Below are 21424 nucleotides of genomic sequence, written 5' to 3'. Positions count from 1 at the left end.
AGGGTGTCTCAAGGCCAAGATGCTGTAAGATGAAGGCCTTGTAGATGCTCAGACTCGAATGGTAAACAGAGTGGACCAAGAGTTGCTTTGATTTCACTAAGGTGGTGTGATTATATGTGCTTCTATATGAAGTATGTGATATATAAGGCACTATATAATTAATTCAATAATGAATTTGTATTTTATGATGTATTTTCTTATTATTTATTCATTTTTTTATTTTTATTCTTTTATTGTGTATTTATTTTTGTATTTTATTATTATTATAAATATATAAATATAATAACAAATATATAAATACAATAATATAGTTATATAAATATTATTATTATTATTTCTACATATTTTTTAATGTTATTTTATTATCATAATCATTATTGTAAATATTGTTGTATATTTTATCAGTTTTATTATTATTTTTATTTTATTATTTTATTATTTATCAAAATGAAGATTGACTAGGGTACAAGAGTTTTTGTGTTTCGTTTTTCATCTTGTTCAATGTGTAATTTGTAGTTCAGGAACTACAAACTGATAAATCGTCCCGTAATCTATTGTTTTTCTCTTGATTCTTATAGGAAAAATGCTTTCCAGGTCATAGCTGTGGACGGAGTTTGCAGCGGAGTTATACAGTTCCCCACAGCTGAGGACTGCTTGGACTGGCTTCAGGCAATAGCGAGCAACATTTCCAGTCTCACCAAGCACAATGTGAGTACTAAATAAAAGCATGTGTTTGCTCTGCCGCCCCTCACAGTCACCCAAGTAAACCAATAAGATGTTGGGTGGGGAGTTGATGCAAAATACTTTCAATTTGTGGGTTGTCTAACAGTCTCTTTGCAAATGTCACGGCATTAAGTAGACACATACTAATGTCTTTTCACACTATGAGTAAAGCACACACTTATTTCTACGCGCCCAAGGTCACAATAACAGCAATTGCACTGTGCTACACTCACTCCCTCCAGCCAAAACCCTGTGCTTATTATCTATAATTCAACATTATACAATAATGATAGCAAGAGACAGCGAGAAACAAAGAAATAACGCGCTGTATTCTTTCTCTTGTTGTGAGCATATTGTTCTGGCTGTAAAAATATAAAGCATGTTTCCAGATGATGCTCAGCAGGGGGGTCACATACACAGACTGCGAACAAGCTCCATCGTGTGTGGTGACTCATATAAAGCCTGACAGAAGTGTCTGATTTTGACACATTTATCAGCATATTTAGGTTAATTTTCATGCAGCAAAGTATACATTTTTTGAGAGCCCATTAAGCTGCCATCTAGAAATATATAACCAGACATCAGTGTCGGCTCGCCACATGATGTGATACGACATGGAGTGAGCAGCAGTGGAAAAACAGGGATTTGTAATTATCATGTGTCCACTGGCAAAGCTCTGTGTGTGTGCATGTGTACGTGTGTGCGTGTGTGTGTGGGAGAGTCTCCAGGGAATAATGGAGGCTTGGTTAATTGGAGTGGACGAAGTGAGGGACGTACTAAACATAACACTGATTGCTCGCTGCCAGAAAGGCCTCAACAATGGAGAGTGTATTTCTCTCTGGCCTTGGCATTCGCTGAGGTGTGTGAGTGAGCTAGCAACATAGATGGACGTAGGATGCACAGATTTCTGCTGAAGAAAATAGATGTCTAATTGCAAATACTAAAGATTTTGATGTGGCCGAACCTTCAGTAATGTCAGTTATCATTAAGCTCCGGTATCTTTCAGACAGTGACTGTTTTTGGATCGGTTATTGTCACCTGAATTTTTATGTCGTCGTGCATCCTTTTTATTTGGTGTTCTGGATTTTATGTTTCCTGCTGCACACACTGTTCACCTCAGTTTATAATAAACAGGTCGTTTTGCGACAGTTCCAATGGTGCTTCCAGTAATAGAAAATAAATTGAAACATAAAAAGAAAATTCAAAAGAGATTCAACAAAACAAGAGTCCTCAGTCATGCTAGCAGCTCTGTCAGGCTGTCCTCAGGCACAGTGGTGCTTTGAGGCAAATGTTGACATCAACATGCAGCTATGATGTTTACCATGTTTACTGTATGAGTATAGTCTGCTTGCATGCTAAAATTGCTCATTTGTAGGGGTGAAATGATCTATATATCTGGATATATTGATTCAATGATCAGCGGTCCAATATCATCAATGCAAAGTGAAAACTTAAATCCAAATCATCATCTTTAGGTTTCGCCTTTTTTTTTTTACATTCTGTGTCACTGTCATTGGCAGGCAAATAATGAAAAATATCATGTTTTGGTTTAAAAAGAAAAATATTCTCCCTTAAAAGGATTTTTCTGGGTTTCATATGTGTCAGTAGAGCCAGTTTGAAGTAAACTTTACTGCACTTAACTGGTTGCAATTATAGACATTTTTTATGTGTTGTTTTTATCTTTTAGGGCCAAAGACAAATAAATAGGGTGGAGGCTCCTTCAGTAACAGCTTTTATATCGTATCGATCACAGGCCCCTGAGTTGAATTGAATCGGAGTTGTATCGTAGCAGACTTTGTAATATCTGCAAATGTCATATTTCTGTCCCCAAGAATCGATTTAATGCTGTATTGTGGTGAAACTAGTGATTTATACTCCCACTAATTAGCACTTAAAAACTGACTGTAGTTAGTTTCGCAGATATTTGGTTGAAAACCAGTGTTGTGGACAAACTGGCAAGTCTTAGTGATGACCTTCTCTGACAAATATTTGCTGTAGCAGATATTTATTTGCAGAATCTATTGGCAAGATTTTGGTTTTGGAAGCATCAGGTTTTGGTTTGTTGTCCGAGTAGTATTGACCCATCACTTTTGAGTGGGCTTTGGTTGTCTACAGGTAAACAGACTGTGTGGAGAGCAAAAGAGGCAGAATGCATTGAGAGAAATCTCATCTGAGGAACCTATCAGCTATTGTCTGACAATCTTTGTCTAATTTATCTGCATTAATATGCAGTAGGGATGCAACAGCTATGATAACTGTCTCAGAAAATTGCATGGTCTCACAGTATACAGTATTATGCAATTATTATTATTATTATCTATTACAATGACCTTCAAAAACTGAAAATTGCATGTAAATGTCTGATAAGCAGTCGAGGAGGAAAGGAGATGTGTATGCACAGGTGAAATTCTCTGTTCGTTTTTTTTCTAATACTGTAGATAACCTAATGTGTATGATAACCATCAGTTTTAATACCACAGTATATGGTTTCACAGTATACTGCTGAAACCCAATATGCAGATAAAGTATCTGTTTATAGAGACTATAGCAGAAATCTTGTCAGGACCGGTCTCAGCTTGCTAATCAAACTGTAAACAATGAGCGGTGCACGGAAGAGGAAGTCTTAGCCCGGGTATCTGCTGGCTGCTTCAGATCTCTGGAAATATTGACCGTTGCCTTCAGAGGATTTATTACCGTCAGACGTCAGAGATTGGATGAAAAGTAAAGAATCATCCATTCTGTTTAGATATTTCAGTCTGAACCAAAGTTGCGGACCAAAAGACGGACCTAAAGCTGTAAGGGAGACTACTAACCAACATAACAGAGAAAAAATATTTCTTTTATTTGCTATCTTCCAACTAAATTTCCCCAATAAGGGTCTAAATTATAACCATTATAAAATTTCACATTTTTTGCTCCAAATTTAAATGGCACACTCTATGTTTATTCTCATTTTTTGTAATATGATGTGTTTTTGTGCTTTGTGTTTTCATTTTTGCTGCTGCACAACCAGTTGCCCTTTTGAGACAAATAAAGTGATTTATTGATTGATTTATCACGCTGAGGATCAGCCAGAATCCCACAAAGACCTTAAAAAACAATAAACAGTGAAACTAGAGAATGTATTTGTTTGTTTTTATCAAATGTTCACCTGTTTTTTTAAAAGTCAAAATAAATATTCATAGATAGACCTTTTCAAAAAATTATATTTAATGAGCCTCACTTATTAAACGGGAAACCTTTCAAATGAAATGTACAAGTGGACAAAAATAGCACTAACAGCTAAAAACATATGAATATCAAGGACCTCATTAAGAGTAAGGTCATCCTTTCCCTCGCAGAGCAGCGTCAGTCTTTCTTTGATGACTGTTGTACAATTGAGCTGTTTGTAGTCAAGTATTTCACCGTTTGTCTTGAAAAAATTTGTTCAGTTTTCTGATGATGATGGAGGAGGTAGTCCGCTCTGCTCTCTGCAAATTTCAAATGGTAATCTGCAACTTAACTAGTAACCCTGATTAGATGAGAACTTGTAAAAATAAGAAATGATTGTGCTGAAGATGCGCAGTATACCTTGAAATTATTCATTCATACATATACATACATAAAAATGTTGAGTCTGTATCTTTCTGCAGACCGCTGATTCATATGATGTAGTTCAGATTACATGTTGAGCTAAGCTTCTCATCAGGAGGAGGGGGGGGTGTCTGTGGCACGAGGGCGAGCAGCAGACAGCGGCAGACTGCTAGTCAAGACAAACAAAAGCGGGTGTTTTTTAATGAGTGTTTGGGACATGTCCAGCTGTGTTTTTAATGACCAATCTGGGTATTTTTTTACAACAGTACAATTCAAGCCATGTTCATAGCCACCAAACCCAGTCCTTTTAAATGTGATTTTGGGATATTTCTCGCCATGTTTGTAGCTACCATACATAAGTGGGCATACATAAGTGATATCTGCTTTTCTAAAAACTTTATTTCATGTTCTGTTTTGCAATTTACAAAAAATATAACCTTATATTATTGTTCCTCACTATCTTGCATCATGATACATATAATGTCCTCAGTTTTCCCTTGAAAATAAGTTCTTAATCTTAATTGACCTGATAAAACAAAGGTTATAATAACAAGTGCATCAAATTGCATGTGGCAGATTTGTAATACAGTATAGGAGTTAACTGCAGTGGACTGAGTATGATGTTGGTGATATATTATTTTAAAAGCAATAAAAAAAGAAAAATCATGAACAGAGATGTGCATCAATGTTACAATAACTGCAGTTGTCACATGAATGTAGTGGAGTAAAACATAATTTATAAAATGCTATGGATTAGAAATATAAATGCTCAAAATACTCTTCCCTTCTTTCAAAGTATAGAGTAAGTGTTCCTAATTAGATAATGTACTTTTCACCTCCGTTGGGTATTTTTGGAATATAAGATGCATGATGTGTTCTGTAACTTTAAGAACTGGAAAAACCCCAAAGTCTTTCCCTATTTTTGTCAGAGGAGAGATATCAGTGTGACTGGTCACAACAACCCACCGTCGAATCTGAACAAACCCACCGTCACCGCTCTCGTATATCCAAACCCTGCTCACATCTTGACAAAAAAAAAAAAAAAAAAACATCCTGTTTCCTCTCTCGGCCCAAACTTCTGTAACATTTCAAAACAAGCAGCTGTGACTTGTTCTTGCCTCTATAGGAGGACGGGTTCAGGTCTGGATGGCTTAATTTGGTGTTCTGCTGCTAAAACAGAGTTATATTGATAGTATAGTGTGGATTAGGAGCGAGTGATACCTGTGATCTGAGCAGAATGTTTTAATTTAAAGCCTGACTGCTCTCTCGGTAGTTTCCCCGCTTTTATTATCACAGAGAGAATGGATTTTTTTAAATGGATTTTTTTTTAGGAAGAGCCTCGGGTCCTTGTGGAAATGACTATCTATCTCATTTTGTAATTTGCATGCATTGAATAAATGAAGTAGCTCTAACAGTATTCCTTCAGTGCTGTGGTTAACATGTGAGCACAGACAACGTGGTTCATAGTTTATTTGTTCTTAGACACCAATTGTGAGTCCCCACAAGGTCCCACAACTATTTTATACTTCACCAGTAATTGATGTCTGATTGTTAGCAGGAGACTTTTTAATGAGTTATTGATGTTCTTGTTAAATTTAACAGGTGAAGAAGATTAACCGAAATTTTCCAGTTAACCAGCAGGTAAGATGTTTTTCCAGGCAGCGGCTGAGCCCCTGCTGCCTGTTTAGACTTTGTTTTCACTCTGGCTGTCTTTAATCTGTGTGTTTTATCCTTATCTTAAAAAATCAAACCAGGTCAGCGAGTCACAGAAAGGACACGGCACAATCTTGCCAATGATTGCAACACAAGGAGAGTGTTTGCATCATTAAAATCCATCCAGTGAAAAATGATCAGAAAACAACTTAAGTGCCTTCAGTCAGTTAATTTGCAGTGTCATCTCTCAGTCTAAACATGGGGAGTTAATCCTTTTTTGTTACTAATTTATTTTGGTGTCTGCCGCGCACAAAATAACGTGAATTCACTTGACAATTCTTTTAAGAAATACAACGCCGCCGGCTTGTCCCGAATCTTTCATTCTCTCATTTTGCCATCCATCAAAAAACTGCAAACAGAGAAGCAAGCAAACATTTTGCTTGGGTTGCAATCACCCTGAATTTAATGAGCACTGATGTTGAGATTCTCTTGATGTCTGAAATAATGTCTCAGAACATTTGCAGTGGACACTTTACTTTCTTTCTCTTCATCTCCCCATCTGTTTTTTCAAGAATACTTAACTTTATATCTTTTGTCTTGTCATGTAGGGCGGATAAGGTGATGCTACATACCGTGACACACTGTTTATGCTATTTTAGCTAAATCTTAAGCACTTCTGTGTCTTATTTTGTAATGAGGGGTTTTTATATGATTTTTGCATCACTGTTGTGAAGTACTTTGATTCCTGAGGTATTTAATCTGCTGGATGCAAACAGACGTGCCCGCTTGGTTAATCTTTAAAGCCCCTGAGAAATTGGTTTCTCAAGTATTTCTCTATAAAAAAATGAATATTCATGATTAAATAAGCAACAATCCAAGTTGAAATTGTGGAAAAAAAAGACACCCCTGTGAAATATAAAGAGTTTAATACTATTAAATTCTGTGGGTGTTGTTTGAATATGCATTTTTTGCAAACAACCCTACAAATTTCAAGCACAATATTGTTGAATATTTCATTAATCATCATATTTTATCCCTTTATCCAACTGTGCACTGCCCAGAAAAACAAATACAGACATGCACCTGCTTCAAATGTTATCACTTGCTTGAATGGGTGTTATCAGCCTCATAGATATGGGCTAAAAGGGGCCTGCCACATCTATGACCTGTGTCATACCTGAGTGGCCATAGAAATTATGATAGGATCAAAGACGGAATTGAGGTGACGAAGCGTTACGCCTGAAACACACTGCCTGTGTCAGCAGGGCGTGAGCATTGCCACAGCTGTTGTTTTTTTTTTTGTGCATCCAATTTTTTCCACATGCTACGCACAGTTGTCAGCAGAAATAGACAGTGAAATGGTGTTCTGATGATTGAATTGACTGTATGCCACCTTTTATTACAGTTTCAATGTCTTTATGTATCACAGAGATGAAGAAATACAAGCATATTTGTTTTATGTAAACTTTCCTGCTTCTGTTTCAAAATAAAAGTCCTCTGACAACGTCTCTGTTGACAGTATCCCATCAGTTGTTGAAACAAGGCATTTTATTGTGAAACATTTGCAAGACTTGGTGTTGACAGTGCAGGAGCTTGCACAATGTCTTTAATAAATTAAAACTGTGCTTACAAATGTGGAAATATAGCACTCATAGAAGCAGACAGGCCTGCAGAAGGGTCACAGCAACACAGTGCTGGTGTGAACACCACAAGTGTGAAACACGTTGTAGCCGCTCATGCATGCAGTGTGTTTCAGACGTTCAGACTATCACTCTGGAGACCAGGATTCGGGTTCCATGTGAAACCAAATGTCAATGTTGACATACTTTAACTGACCGACATAAGTTTGTCAGGTTACGTTACATTATTTTACGTAACAAATGTTATTATTTTAACCCAAACCATGATCTTTTTTCTAATCCTAACCACGTAATATTGGAACCAAAACCTAACAAAACTGAAAGTGAAACCTATTGAACCTGCTACTGCTCTGATTAAAATTGTTAACAGAGCAGTGTTTGAGACCAAAAAAAATCATTCATTTTTGCGACATATGCAGGCTTTTATGAAACATAAGTGAACATAACTGTAAATCCCTTCCTATTTGCATGTTTGTGCCACTCAAAGTCGGGTATTTTTGCATCATCTGCAATCTTTTTACAACCACCACTAAGTTGTTTTGTTACGTAAACCTAACTGCTAGCCCCTTCTTGCTGCTGCATTGGTGTTTTTTAGTACCATTCATTATCTTTTCTTGACTGTAACCAAGTTGTTTTCTCGCCTAAACTAAACTGCCCAGCCCCTCTTACCGCTGACCCTGTCTTTTTTCAGAATACAATTTAAGAGGCTGTCTGCTGTGTCATTGTAGTAACACAGGCAGCTATTTCCCAAGCTGCAAAATATAATGAGTAAGGATGAGATCACATTGAGTATGAGGTTGATAAACACAGATAACGAGCATTAAATGCATTGATGACATTTGAAATGAGTGCAATATCTTTTGTGAAATAACCAAAACTAGAGGTAGATGATAACACAGATTTGTGTTTATTTTTCTCAGTTCAGTTCATTTCATGTGTGACAAAACAAAATAGTTTGTAATGGTAAAAAAACAAAGGTTTGACAATTGTGTAAATCCTCTGAAGAAATAATGTGATTTGTACATGCACCGTTGCACACAAAAAAAGCAGCAGACTCTTCAGTTTCTACCAAGAGGAGTCTGAAAACTTGATCCAGTTCAAGAATATGCATATTATTTAGTATTGATCCTCCTGATGCCAGTATTGACAGTCAACACAACACTTAGTGTCAGCAGCATTGATCATTTAGGTATTGATCCATTCAGTCCTTAATGTGTTCATGCAGGACCTCGTTACTCATGGATTATCTGAACTATTTCTTACTCGATTTTAGAGTATTTTTAGATTTTTTTTTTTTTTTAACATAATAAAGCTCAACTTTTGCCCACATACACTCGGCATCCTTAATGACCATGTGTCTCTTTATCGTTTGATAGATTATCTACATGGGCTGGGTAGACGAGAAGGAGCAGGACTCCGTTCAGGACCGAATGTATTCACCAAAGTTCCTCGCTTTGAGGGGTTCCTCACTCTTCAAGTTTTCAGCACCTCCTGTAAGTTCCCACTTAATCTTTATTTGTTTCCCCTTTAAACCGACAAACTTCTGTGTTTGCACTGAACGTCGTTTAGCTCTGCGGGAGATTTTTCATTTCATGTTAATGTACTGTTAAAGGAGAAAATGTTTTCCTGTTAAAAAAAAAAGAAGGAAGCAGCTCACTCATAATCCCTTTGTGCTGCATTGATCTTCCTCTTGATTGATGATGATCATTAAATCTGTTTACATTCTGCCAGCCACTTAAGTGATTATGACAAGAGGGATAAGCTGTCGATGCTACTGGAGATGGGAAAAGATTGATAGGAAACTGGAATTGCCTGCTCAACTTGAATGTGCTAATATAAATGGAATATGCTAATGTGAGTGGATGGCTGAATAAAAGAGCCCGCTTGTTCCGACGATGAGACAGGCTTCTTCATTACTGCAGACTAGTTACCTACAGCTTGATGAATATTTCCCTGAAACGGCAAGATGACAGTTTTGATCTTAACAACCATTCATCAATAACTGACCCCAGAACATTGATTTTCCAATCACAGCTCAGCAACCATAACTTGGCACAGCCGTCCAGTCAAGCTTTAGATTTCTCCACATGTCAAGGCGGTGTAAGTGATTGTAGTGAGGGTGATACTTTGTATATAAAGAGTATGTTGGGTGTAGTCTTTATCATTACCTCTACAAAACCAAAAGCACAAGAGCCAAAGTGTAATGAATGCTTTAAACAGTGTATTTATCTGCTCTAATGAAAGCTGGATGCTGCATGTCCGGCTAACTAGCCTCCTGAATACAGCATTATACCACAAATTGAATTTCACAAAATGTTACCAACACGGCGGCTTTGAACACCAAGAAATAAAACTTATTGCAAGAATAAATGGAAACAGTACTTCAAAAAAATGTGCTGAAAAGTCACTGTACTTCAAAGTTAAGTGTTTTCACAAACTTGACACGCTCACCAGTCACTTACAGTCCGTTCAGAATGGACCCAGTGAAGTTTTACAAATATAAAACCTCCACGGATCAAAAAATAGAAAGAGTCATAATTGACCTTGTTTGCAATTTGAGATGTGTAGTTTTATAGAATGTCTCTTTTATAACGGTGGCCCTTGGAAAAAATTGTTTTTGGGCTGCAGGGGATAATATTTCTGCAATGCTGCGAGTGGCCGCTGGGAAAACTTGCTGCAGGGCTGAGCTGCTTTCCTGGAGGCTAAGAAACACTAACAGAGTTGTAGCATTTGCATTAAGTTCCTCTCGCTGACAAAAGCTGCTACTTAGTTCATTTTAGTGCACTGTCGTTGGCTAGACATGAAAAATAAGCTTTTGTTAATTTCTGTGTTAACTGAAGAGCCATATTTGTAGAAATTGTTTAAAAAAAATTAAAGGCTCGTGAAAAGTTTTCTGCCAGTGTTATCGCTGTAAACTGAAAGAAAGCTTTACTGGTGTAAAAACAATGACCAAGAATTGTGGGGTTTAGCAAATGGTCAGTTGTTTTTTAATTTAGACGATTTTCATCAGTTATACTTTTAGGGACAGTTATTCTGCTTTTTTCCCCTTTAATTGAGTCATTCTGCTAACAAAGCATACAATGTTTCAGGTGACGACATGGGACTGGACCAGAGCCGAGAAAAGCTTTACTGTGTATGAGATAATGTGCAAGATTTTAAAGGTAAGGCAGCCTCCTCTGTTTCATCTCTTAAGCATTTAGAAGCGCAGCTCTTCTCACACTGGATACATTGAGAGAATATAAATTAGAAAACTGAGGAATGCACTTATATAACCCACTGATTTATTTGAATGTGTTCTACTTCAATTCCACAGAGACACTCAGGGTTCAGATCGTATTCGGTCTCCGCAGGTTCGAAGTCACTTTGAATTTGATTGTTAGAATTTCACTGCAGCTCATTATCTCGAAACTCATGAAGGCAAATTAGATTCATATAAATTCGCATATTAAATCAGATATAAGTTGACCTTTGCAGCGCCTACAACACAGGGTTACAAAACTATGAAAAGATACATGAGTGTAAATCATCGTGTGGTTCAGTTTGCATATATATGCATTACATTTATGTGAGTGTTTTAGAGTGAAATAATTCAAGTGCTTTTTAACCCTTTCAAGCCTTGACTGACATCAGATTTCTTGTGCTGCATTCAAATGCCTTTCACTTGCATTCAAACATTTGAGCAAATTGGTTTGATTTTCTTTGAGAACATGGCTGAAATGGCAGACAGAAATTAAGCCAATTTGCTCGGGTTTTAAAGGGTTTTAAAGCTGCACTCTGTCGTCAGAGAAAATAGCCACCCTTTAGCTTCAGGAAGCTGCACTGCTGTTGCTTTGTCTTATCTCCACGTCACTCTGTCCGTCCGTACCTGATCAGCATGGCAGCTCTACTGTCTTATCTTAGGACAATGACCTTCTGGACAAGAGGAAGCACTGCTTCAGTGTGCAGACGGAGAGCGGGGAGGACATGTTCTTCAGCGTGGAACTGGAGTGCGAGCTGCTGATCTGGGAAAAGGCTTTTCAGATGGCCACTTTCCTGGAGGTGGAGAGGATACAGGTCGGCACCTGAACAGTAGGCAACGTGCGGGGAATGGTGATGATTTTAATCCAGCGCACGGTTCCAGCTCAGTCGTTTCAGCACAAAGATTGATAACACTCGTATGACATTTTCAGCAGAGCAAAAGAGGCTTTTGTGTCCTTGTGTAGCACTTGTGGGTAACATCTTGTTCTTTTATTTTGTAGTGTAAAACATATGCCTGTATCATGGAGAGCCACCTTATGGGACTTACAGTTGACTTCAGTATGGGCTTTGTGTGCTTTGATGCAGCTTCAAAGGTGAGTGTTAGAGAGTACTTTATCATCAATACAAATACAAAAGAGATCCTTTCAGAGGGAGATTTCAGACAGTTGTATTGCACAGTGTGATGAAACTAATCGTGATGCCTCAGCCTCACTTTTTCTTTTTTTGGTGCTTATGACTTATTCTGCTCTGAGTGCCTTTTGGGAGTATGTTCACATTTGTTTTGACGGCTTCTCCCCCTCAGCTCAAACCTCTCACTCGTTCCCACAGTTTTCTTTGGCCTTTCCCCAAATCTGAGCGCCATGCAGACTACTCCACTGGTGCACATTATGTGGATGAGCAGGACACAAGCGCTGCCATATTGTTCTCTTAAGATCTTGGCCCTAATTCCGTCAGTGTGTAGCAGCAATGTCCCCCAAGGACGATAAAAGTGTTGCCAGCATATTGTTTACTGAGAGAAATGCACAAAACACAATCCATATGTAAACTGCAATTGCAATCAACACACAGGGTGGGATTACTTTGTAATTAAAAGCTGCTATGGGCAAATTTAACAAAGCATGTTTGAATTAGTTTCAATCAGAAACTGCACAAATAAAACTGTTCGACAAGTTGAGCTGTAATCTGCTGGCTCAGGACGTAATGTTCCAATGTCGCTCTAGTTTTTATCGTTCCCGTATAAAACACAGTATAAAAACAGCAACAAACTTAATTGGAACATATAGAACAAGGATGACCGTGCCAGGACATATATATAGCACAATTATTTATAATATTTAAAGCACAGCAACAACAGCAAGAAAGCTCTGAAGTTTGGTCCCTGGGGCCTTTCTTTGGAGAGATTGCATGCTTTTCTCATGCCTTTGATTTCCTCCGACAGTATAAGTAGGTGTAGGTATGAGTATATAAGTAGAGGAAGTAATACCACACAAGAAAAGTACTCGATGTACTTCAGGTAAAGACCAGCATTTAAACTTTTGTATGATGGCTAATTATCTTAAATCAAAATCACACGTCATCAAATTCATGCTCCACAGTACTGCAGTGAACACAAGCACAAAAACATTAAAAAAATTAAATAAAATAAAAAATCCATTGTCCATTCTCATATTTTAGCGTTTTCTTGTGGTTTATTTAGAAAACAAAGAACGAAGAAATCATAACTCTGGCTGACTCTCTTTCTCTGGTAAATAAGAACAAACAAAGTCCCTCCCAGGTGCATGCTGATCCTATAGCTGCTTACCTCTATAAAACACGAGGTGCCCATAGTGCTGCCCAGTTCTTACAAAACAACACTAAATAAACAAAAACCAAGAAAAAGAAAATACAGTATTTAAACTTAATATAAATAAAGCAAACATCTAGAACAAATAAAATACTCAAAACAAATAATATAGAACTCTTAAAGTGTAAAAAGGAAAGAAATGGAGTGAATGTAACTTATGTGGGAAAAAATAAACAAACAGGAGTTTTCTGATACTTGATGGCCTTTATTTCACTAAAATTTAGCATGGATCCTTTTCATGCCTCACGCTGGCTATAGCTGTGACCAGAGGCTTTTTTTCCCCCCTCGGGTTGTCTGTCTGCACATACATAGAGAGAAAGAGACTCTATTTTCCACCTCAGTGGAAATTGTGCCTTTGGCTTCGCTCAGACACAGAAAAGATACAAACACATAAAACAGTACAACATTAAAAATGCACATATGTACAATATGCAAGATACAATAGTGCAAACAGGCAAGTAGAAGCAGTAAATTATATAAATAAAGATAATAAAAGAGAGCACATCTTACATCCCCACAACCTTCAGTACATCCTTCCATCTCATTATTGTAAATGTGATATCTAACGTACAACTTGAGGGAATTTCTTCAAATTTGGTACAAACGTCCACTTGGACTCAACAATAAACTGATTAGAATTTGGTGATCAAAGGTCACTGTGACCTTGCATCAGTCACATCCATGTGAACATGATATTTCAAGAAGGCCTTGATGGAATTTCTTTAAATTTGGCTCAAACGTCCATTTGGACTTAATGAATTTATGAGAATTTGGTGGACAACGGTCAAAGTTACTGTGACCACACAAAACATGTTTTCTGCCAAAACCATCTGCTTATTATGACAAAAGTTTTACACAAATAAAATATCTAAAAGGTCAAGGGTCTTTGACATAATAATTTCCTGCAAAAACAGTTTTCTGGCCATTATTCAGTGTCATATTTCAGGAACAGAAGGGGAGTTAATCTTGAAACGTTGCTGATTGTATAGATCTTCTATGTTTTCATAGACATGTATTTAAACTGTAATTGCAACTTGACAAGTGCTTGAAGAAATATAACCACTTGACAGTAAATCTAGTTTATTAGTTGCATCCCTAATTATTGTTAATGATCGACTTTTTTTTTTTTTTTAATATGGGTTGGGTTGAACTTTTTCCAGCTTCTGAAGAGGGGCTTGAAAAAAAAAGTTTGAGAGCCACTGCTAAAAGGAAACATTATTAACACAGTTTTTTTGCCCCCAAGTCGGCCACAATAAAGATATGATATTACATTCTGTACTTGTTATTGACACAGCAGACACACGGCGATATCATCACCTCCGTCAGAGGCAGATTTGGTTTTAAAGGAAAGCTGGAGCGATGGTACAACTTGATCATGTATCATGAAATCTGCTCTGTTTTCAAAAGATCTCAGTGGGCCCTTTTGTGTACGGCATGTTAAACATTATTTCTTATGCCAGAATTAATCAGATTGGCGTCACAGTAATTATTACAGTGGCAGGAACGCTTACAGATACATATTCATGTGAAAGCACGGCCAGCTGTCTACCTGAGGAGTCGGTCTGCGACGGTCGTCTGGCTCGCTGTGCAGCTTTTGTTTATTCAACAATAATTGAATCACTGAAGCTCTGCAGTTTCAGGTGAAATAAGCTGTGGCTTGTTGCATTTCTCAATGGGAAAAATAACACGTTTATACCTCAAAACAACTATTATGTGGTTGATCTGCTGACGTGCCCCATTTCTCACTGGATCCATGTGGATTTTAAACATGAATTATTCATGAAATTGTGACATATAAAAGAATTCAGTAAATATAGATTTATAGATGCGGTTTGTTTAAAGCCCTGCTCCTGCCAGTTTTTCTTCCTTTTTAATATTTTTTCTCAAACAGAGAATAAGGGTGTGTTTCATAGCAAGGAAACTATTAAATGTATATGTATTTAATTTAATTTGTTGTTTCGTTGTTTAATATTAGAATGTCATGATAATCCATAACCATAGCAATAAGATTATAACTACAGTAGTTTGGAAAACAGCAATTTGGCATTTCATTTGATTAATTTACTGTTTATCAAAACACAAATAAGACAATTATTAGGACTTCACGCCGACTCTCACTTTCACTCGCTCTGCCTTTCTGCTGTAGCTGTCGGTTGTTATGACGAGACGCCGTTTGTCTGCTGTTGCACTGAGGAGCCACACAGCCACACGCCGGCCACAGTCCATCAAAGGAAGGATAGATGTGTTTCTGAGGCCCACTGTTTGAAACAAAGTTGTGTGATGGTGCACAGTCCACAAGCATAGGCCGCTCTCGTCTCAACTCACAGCACCAACTCTGCTCTGGGCAGCGCTGAGATTTTCTTTTTTCTTCTTTGTTATTCTAACGGGACTTTTTGACTGAAAGTTGTGCGCTTCTGGACCTGTTAGAAGCTGGTGCTGTAGAAAGTGTTTTCAACACATCCAGAAACTGCATTTCAGACAGTGGACCTCAAAAACATGTCTATCCTTCCTGTGGTGCCCTGAGGCCTAGAGACGGTAAAGAAGAGAGCGAGTGAAAGAGACAGTCAGTGTTGTTTTCATTCAGCCGGTGGGATTTGTTGTAATTCACTGCATTGATTGCAGCCGTTCACTGCACATAGGCTACAAATGTGATTGTGAAAATAAAACACACTAAAGTAAGTTTAGGGCAACTACACAGAGAGAAATCTAAGATAACTATGCTAGCATGCTACCTTTAAGGGAAAATACAGACCATTTGAGCGACTGACTGACAACATTGTTTATGACAGAGCAGTGTGTGCGAGCTTGGAGGATGATGTACGACTTACAGATTCTACTAAGTCATTTGTCGTCATCTTATTTTAGCGACATCCTCCTTTATCTCACTTTCAGCACAAAGTTAATACATTCATTAAAAAGTATTTGGCAAATGGCACAGCTAAACAACATTGTCAGGTCAAATATGAAAAACACAAAAAAGGCGTAAATACACCGTAGGGGTGCTTTAACGTAAGACGTGTATAATCTTTGTTATTTCTGTGTTTCAGGCAGTCCTGTGGAGATACAAGTTCTCCCAGCTGAAAGGATCATCTGATGATGGAAAAAGCAAGATCAAGTTTTTATTCCAAAATCAAGACTCCAAATCTATTGAAGCAAAGGTAACTGACTCTAAAGGATGTTTAATGTCAGAGAGAAGGTTATTCAACACGAATTTCAAAGAAGCAAGGTTATAGAAAAATAAATTACTTATGTTTGACTTGAGCATTGATTTTTTTCTCCTCCCTCAGGAGCTAGAGTTCTCAAACCTCTTTGCAGTGCTTCATTGTATTCACGCCTTTTTTGCTGCCAAAGTCGCCTGTCTGGACCCGATGTTTGTGGAGAGCCAAGGCAGCGCAACTACCGCGGGATTTCCTTCTCTTTCCAGCATCTCATGTAATTCACAGACACCTAAACTTAAATACGCCACCTGACAGGCGCTGTTCTCACCAGACCCCGTGTGAAACGCTGCTGAAGTCGTGACCGTGGCCTAAAATGATGGACAGGAAAACTGGAAAAAGGACAGCGGTAAAATAAAAGACCTCTTTAAGAGTTGCATACTTGATATCTATGAAGACGTTTCAGATTTCTGGGATTTCTGGAATAACTGTGGACCTAAACATGAACGAAACTTCACAAAAAGACTGAATGGACACAAAATGTGCAATTCAGAAATGTTTTTAAGTGAGTTTGTCCCTCTCTTGATCCTCAGACATCCTTATGATCACGTCACAATGAAATAATGCAGTTCTTTTCCCAAGGTAGTCTGCTTTTCTATGTAATTTTATTCAAGATTTGGAGAGTTAAAACAAATCTGGTTTTAGCCTCTTTGTTCCACATCACTTGAACTTCTGCGAGGACTTGTCTGGACACTGGATACGATGACGTAATATGATAACACTTTCTATATTTCCATTTCTTTGCGTGTTCTTTGGGTGAAAACTTTTACCGACATTCATACTTGAATTAGCAGTAAAATTTAATTTCCACTGGACTAGAGTTTAAGATAAATGGCGACAAATCTGATTCTGAATCTGATTTTTTATACAAAACTTAACGGAATACTTCAGTCACAAAATGGCTATTTGTATATCAGTTACTCACCCCATGTTACATTGAATTCATAAAGAAAACTTTGGTTTTTGTCCTGTCTCCATGGTGACCAGCGAATTTAAAAAAGTTATTTAAATTAGTTTACAAACTCACACAGCTCTTGTAGTGCAATCCAAGTTTCATTTATCTAGTTGTAGGCTCAGTAGTACCCAAATCAACCCAGCCCCCCTCCAAAATCCTCAAAATACAGATGCTCAGTAAGTGGCCGTCGATATCAAACACCAACGCACAGAGGCACCACATTTAGTGATGGGATGACACGCACAGTGTGGCGACAGTTTCGACACTTAGGGCAACTACTCCAGTACAGAGTGAGAAACTCATGTCACTGTAAAGGTCAAATCAAATGTATTTTCTGCAGCAGTTGACGTAACCTGACTCTGATATGAGTCAGTGGTGACCTTTTTGTAACCATCACACACATTGCTTGATTTATGCTGGAATTAAGTATAAATGATGTTCGAAACTGATATGTTATAATAATGCCGGTCACGTGGGGTGAGAAAAATGTTGTGACAGTGTGATTTAACATGTAGGATCATGAAAGTTAATTAGTTAGTTAAAAAGTTAGTTATTTTTGAGATTTTGAGCTAATGACACGTTCAGCCTACAGAGTTCAGATGTTCACTCTGACAGTTTAATAATATAATTAACATTTGGAGTAACGTTAACTTATGTTCATATTATATTTTCTGAATGGTAATGAAAATTTTCTTATGGGTCCTTGAAAAGTCATTGAAAAGTTTTGAAATTCTGACCATGAAAAGGTGTGGGAACCCTGTTTAACCCTTTGAAACTTGAGCAAATTGGCTTGATTTCTTTCAATAACACGGGGAGAAAGCAATGAGCAATGAAAGAAGAAATGACCCAAAAATTAGCAAAAAAAATGTGAAAAGTACAAGAAAGTCAACTGAAAATTTGTTTAAAATAAATAAAAAACAACACACGTTTAAAAAAAAAATAACAACACCAACAACGAAATGGCCTGAATAAAGTGCTTAAAAATATTTTGTACCACAATTTTATAGATTTAATTATGATCATTATGAATAGAATTTTTCTCTCACTTCTTTTCTTTTTCCACTTGTTTTGGATTTTCCATTCACTGTAGGGGCATGAGAAAAAAAAAGTTTTATTCACAAATTCAAGGTAACACACAGTGAGAAACTGACATACAAATGGTCATTTTGCGGGTGCGGTATTCCTTTAATTACACAGACGTTTGCTGGCAGCATCGCTTGGATGAAGCCAACACTTTAGATGTATTTGTGTAAACTGAATAACCGCATTTCTTTTTCTCCTTATATGACGTTTACCCACAGGTTGAGGTCAGAATATAACTTTCCTGGACAGAGCGGCTGTATGAAGGTGTAGTTTTTTTTGTGTGGATGAAAGACTGACACTTTGATAATCACTGTCACCATTATCAGACAATACAACTCTAAATATGATTAGAAAACACTTTCCTTAATGTTCATAGCTTTTTATCCCCAAAACTTGATTATGTAAATAAACACTGACATTCAAATGAACTCAAAGAGTTATGAATTATGACACGGGATTACTTGTAGGGATTATAGCATTTGTTAATTTGATGTGCACCAGAGACAACCAGGTAGAAAGCTCATGACCTCGTGCTCTCTTCATCGTTTACTCTATGGACCAACTCGGACGGATAAAATCAGCTATGGTGTATTTTTGGAACATTTTATCCTCATTTATTTGACTTCAGCTTGTAAATACGACAACCTTTCACTGACAATAATAAAACATGGAACAGAGATATGTAGCGTCATGGCCTCCAAAGGTTTGAGATCCCCCTTTAAACTTCACTCTGCATTAAACTGTTTATAAACGCAGCAGAGTGACAACTAAACTATCATATTCAAAAAGAGTTCAGGTCAATTAGCGCAATTAGTCATGCTCTTACCTTCCATTTACAGAGTAGGCTCCAAACAGAAGAGGCCCGTGGGTAAGTAAACTCTAGAGGATAGCAAATTAAATGGGGTCAGTAAAGTGCTTGCTACTGTGCGGGCTTGTTAAGCTGACAAGAGTGTCTGAGGGAGACTAATGGTGGTGCAGTCTATGCAAAGAAAGTCTGAGTGACGCTTTTGTGCTTTAAAATGATCTCGGTTGCATTTACCCTAATAACACCGGACCTAGAGAGTGAGGCGTATTTTATTTTTTGCAGATGTTTTATTAACAAATATGCTGTGTAATAAATTAATAAATAAGACCTTTTATAACATGGATCATGTGAAGTGAGGTTTTATTTTTCCGTGTGGGAATTTTCACTGAAATTTCACTTAAAGGTCAGTTTATGTGTCACGACAGTAGTCATTACAATTTCACATGCTATTTAAATTTATGCCATTTGATGTGTTTTGATGTTTGCTTTTATTCCCCAGTGTGCTATGAGTTTTGTACTTAACCCTTTGAAACCTGGAGTTTTGTTTGTGCTGCTTTCAGATGCCTTTCATAAGTATTTATGCCTTTAAACCATGAGCAAATTGGTGCAATTTCTTGTTTTAAAAAAGTATGTACAGCTAATTATCATAATTACATATTTAAAATTATGCTACAGAATAATTATATTTTATTCACTTTTTCCAAGTCATTTCCTTTTTCACCATTCTTTTTATTTATGTATTTCTTTTTTTTTCAAACTAATTTTTAACTATTTCAATTATTATTTATTTATTTATTTATTTTACAAATTTATTGCTAATTTTGGGGTCATTTCTCCTTTTGTTGCTCATTGCCTTCTTCCCATGTTTTGGAAAAAAAATAGCCAATTTGCTCAGGTTTCAAAGGGTTTAATTGTGCTATTTTTGACATACTGATTCTGAATTTGGTGTATTCATAATATATAAGTAGTACAACTTCAAATATACTTAACTGCATCTTAAAGAGATAGTTTGACATTTTGAAAAATACACTACCACCCCTTCCCCACAAAAAAATTGCCATGCAGTCAGGTTCTTTAAACATGTGAAATCCTGCTAAAAATAGGCAACAGACTCATTTTTCGGTGCCAGCAGAGTACGCCTTTCTGTCTTTTTTGTTTTTTTTCTGGTGTGTCCGGGCTGGAAAACAGGTTAGTAAATAGCTGACAGCAACATGGAGGCCAGTGAAAATGTTACAGCGGTTATTTGTTTTTTTTTCCTTTACTTGTTCAGTCTCTGTTTCAAACTTGTTGCGGACTAATTTGGAACGATGTTTGAACGCTGCTCAGACGTAGACGGACAGTATTTTGTGGCAGCGCATGATTGTATCTCGCTGGCTAGGGGGCTAAAATTAGCATGTTCACCCAAGAGTTTTATTTCCATCACTGCTGATTAGAGCTGGAGCCACACAGCAACTCTAATGATTAATTTAAACAAACCTGATGTGTTTTGGTGCTGCACACAGACAGTATACTGAGTGCAAAGAGTGCAGAGGAGGAATTTGGAGCTGCAGCCACTACATGGGTCTGTTCTCTGGGATTTTTAAAGGATATTTAAAGATTAATTAGAGGATAATTATTAGAACTAGTCAGTGACTATTTAAAAAATAAATGGGAGGGAAACAAATTAAGAGGAGAGCAAAGGAAAGGAGAGGAGCACAAAATAAGGAGAGCAGAGCACACTTAGTCTGATTGTTGCAGCTGGCATCCCTTCCACAGATGATGCCCTTTTTTCACGTGAGCACCTGCCTTTATAAAGTGTCTGTGCACAGCACTGCTAATTCTCTTTCTTGCTGAGAGTTAGATGAGAAGATTGATATTGATCTCCTCTAACTCTCAGCAAGAAAGTTAAATAAGTTCCCACTATTCCTTAAAATGGCATAAAAGCAGCAAAACATATGACTGAAAGTCCATTTGACTGTGAGACACAGTTAAATCAAAATGAAGTGTAATAGTTTAATTAATTTTACTTTACTCAATATAAATATACTTATTATATCAGTTTACTCACATTGATTTTTGAAGTGGGCCTATGATATGTTAAATGCATGGTAAAGTCCATAATTATAGCAACAGTGTAATTAAATATAGCTTAATGGTTTTTCAAGAAGTAGCAGTTTAGTTTCGATTACTGTATATGCAGGAGTAGCAGTAACCAAA

At 37.1% G+C, this 21424-nt stretch overlaps 1 protein-coding gene across 1 annotated transcript in view; it reads left to right on the top strand.

The window, feature by feature from the left end:
* sntg1 (syntrophin, gamma 1) overlaps positions 1-16684 on the top strand; it is a 30247-nt gene extending 13563 nt beyond the window's left edge. Inside the window, exons 10-17 of the mRNA XM_042498234.1 lie at positions 579-708; positions 5899-5937; positions 8966-9082; positions 10679-10750; positions 11490-11642; positions 11828-11920; positions 16218-16328; positions 16458-16684. Coding sequence (XP_042354168.1) covers positions 579-708; positions 5899-5937; positions 8966-9082; positions 10679-10750; positions 11490-11642; positions 11828-11920; positions 16218-16328; positions 16458-16640 — 898 coding nt within the window. The 3' untranslated portion in view covers positions 16641-16684. The remainder of the gene's footprint in view (positions 1-578; positions 709-5898; positions 5938-8965; positions 9083-10678; positions 10751-11489; positions 11643-11827; positions 11921-16217; positions 16329-16457) is intronic.
* Positions 16685-21424: the final 4740 nt, after the last annotated feature.

The sequence above is a fragment of the Plectropomus leopardus genome, chromosome 12, assembly GCF_008729295.1.
Source record: "Plectropomus leopardus isolate mb chromosome 12, YSFRI_Pleo_2.0, whole genome shotgun sequence".
NCBI classification, from domain to species: domain Eukaryota; kingdom Metazoa; phylum Chordata; class Actinopteri; order Perciformes; family Serranidae; genus Plectropomus; species Plectropomus leopardus.
The sequence above is the reverse complement of the archived record's forward strand: the minus strand, read 5'-3'. Positions and strand labels throughout refer to the sequence as shown.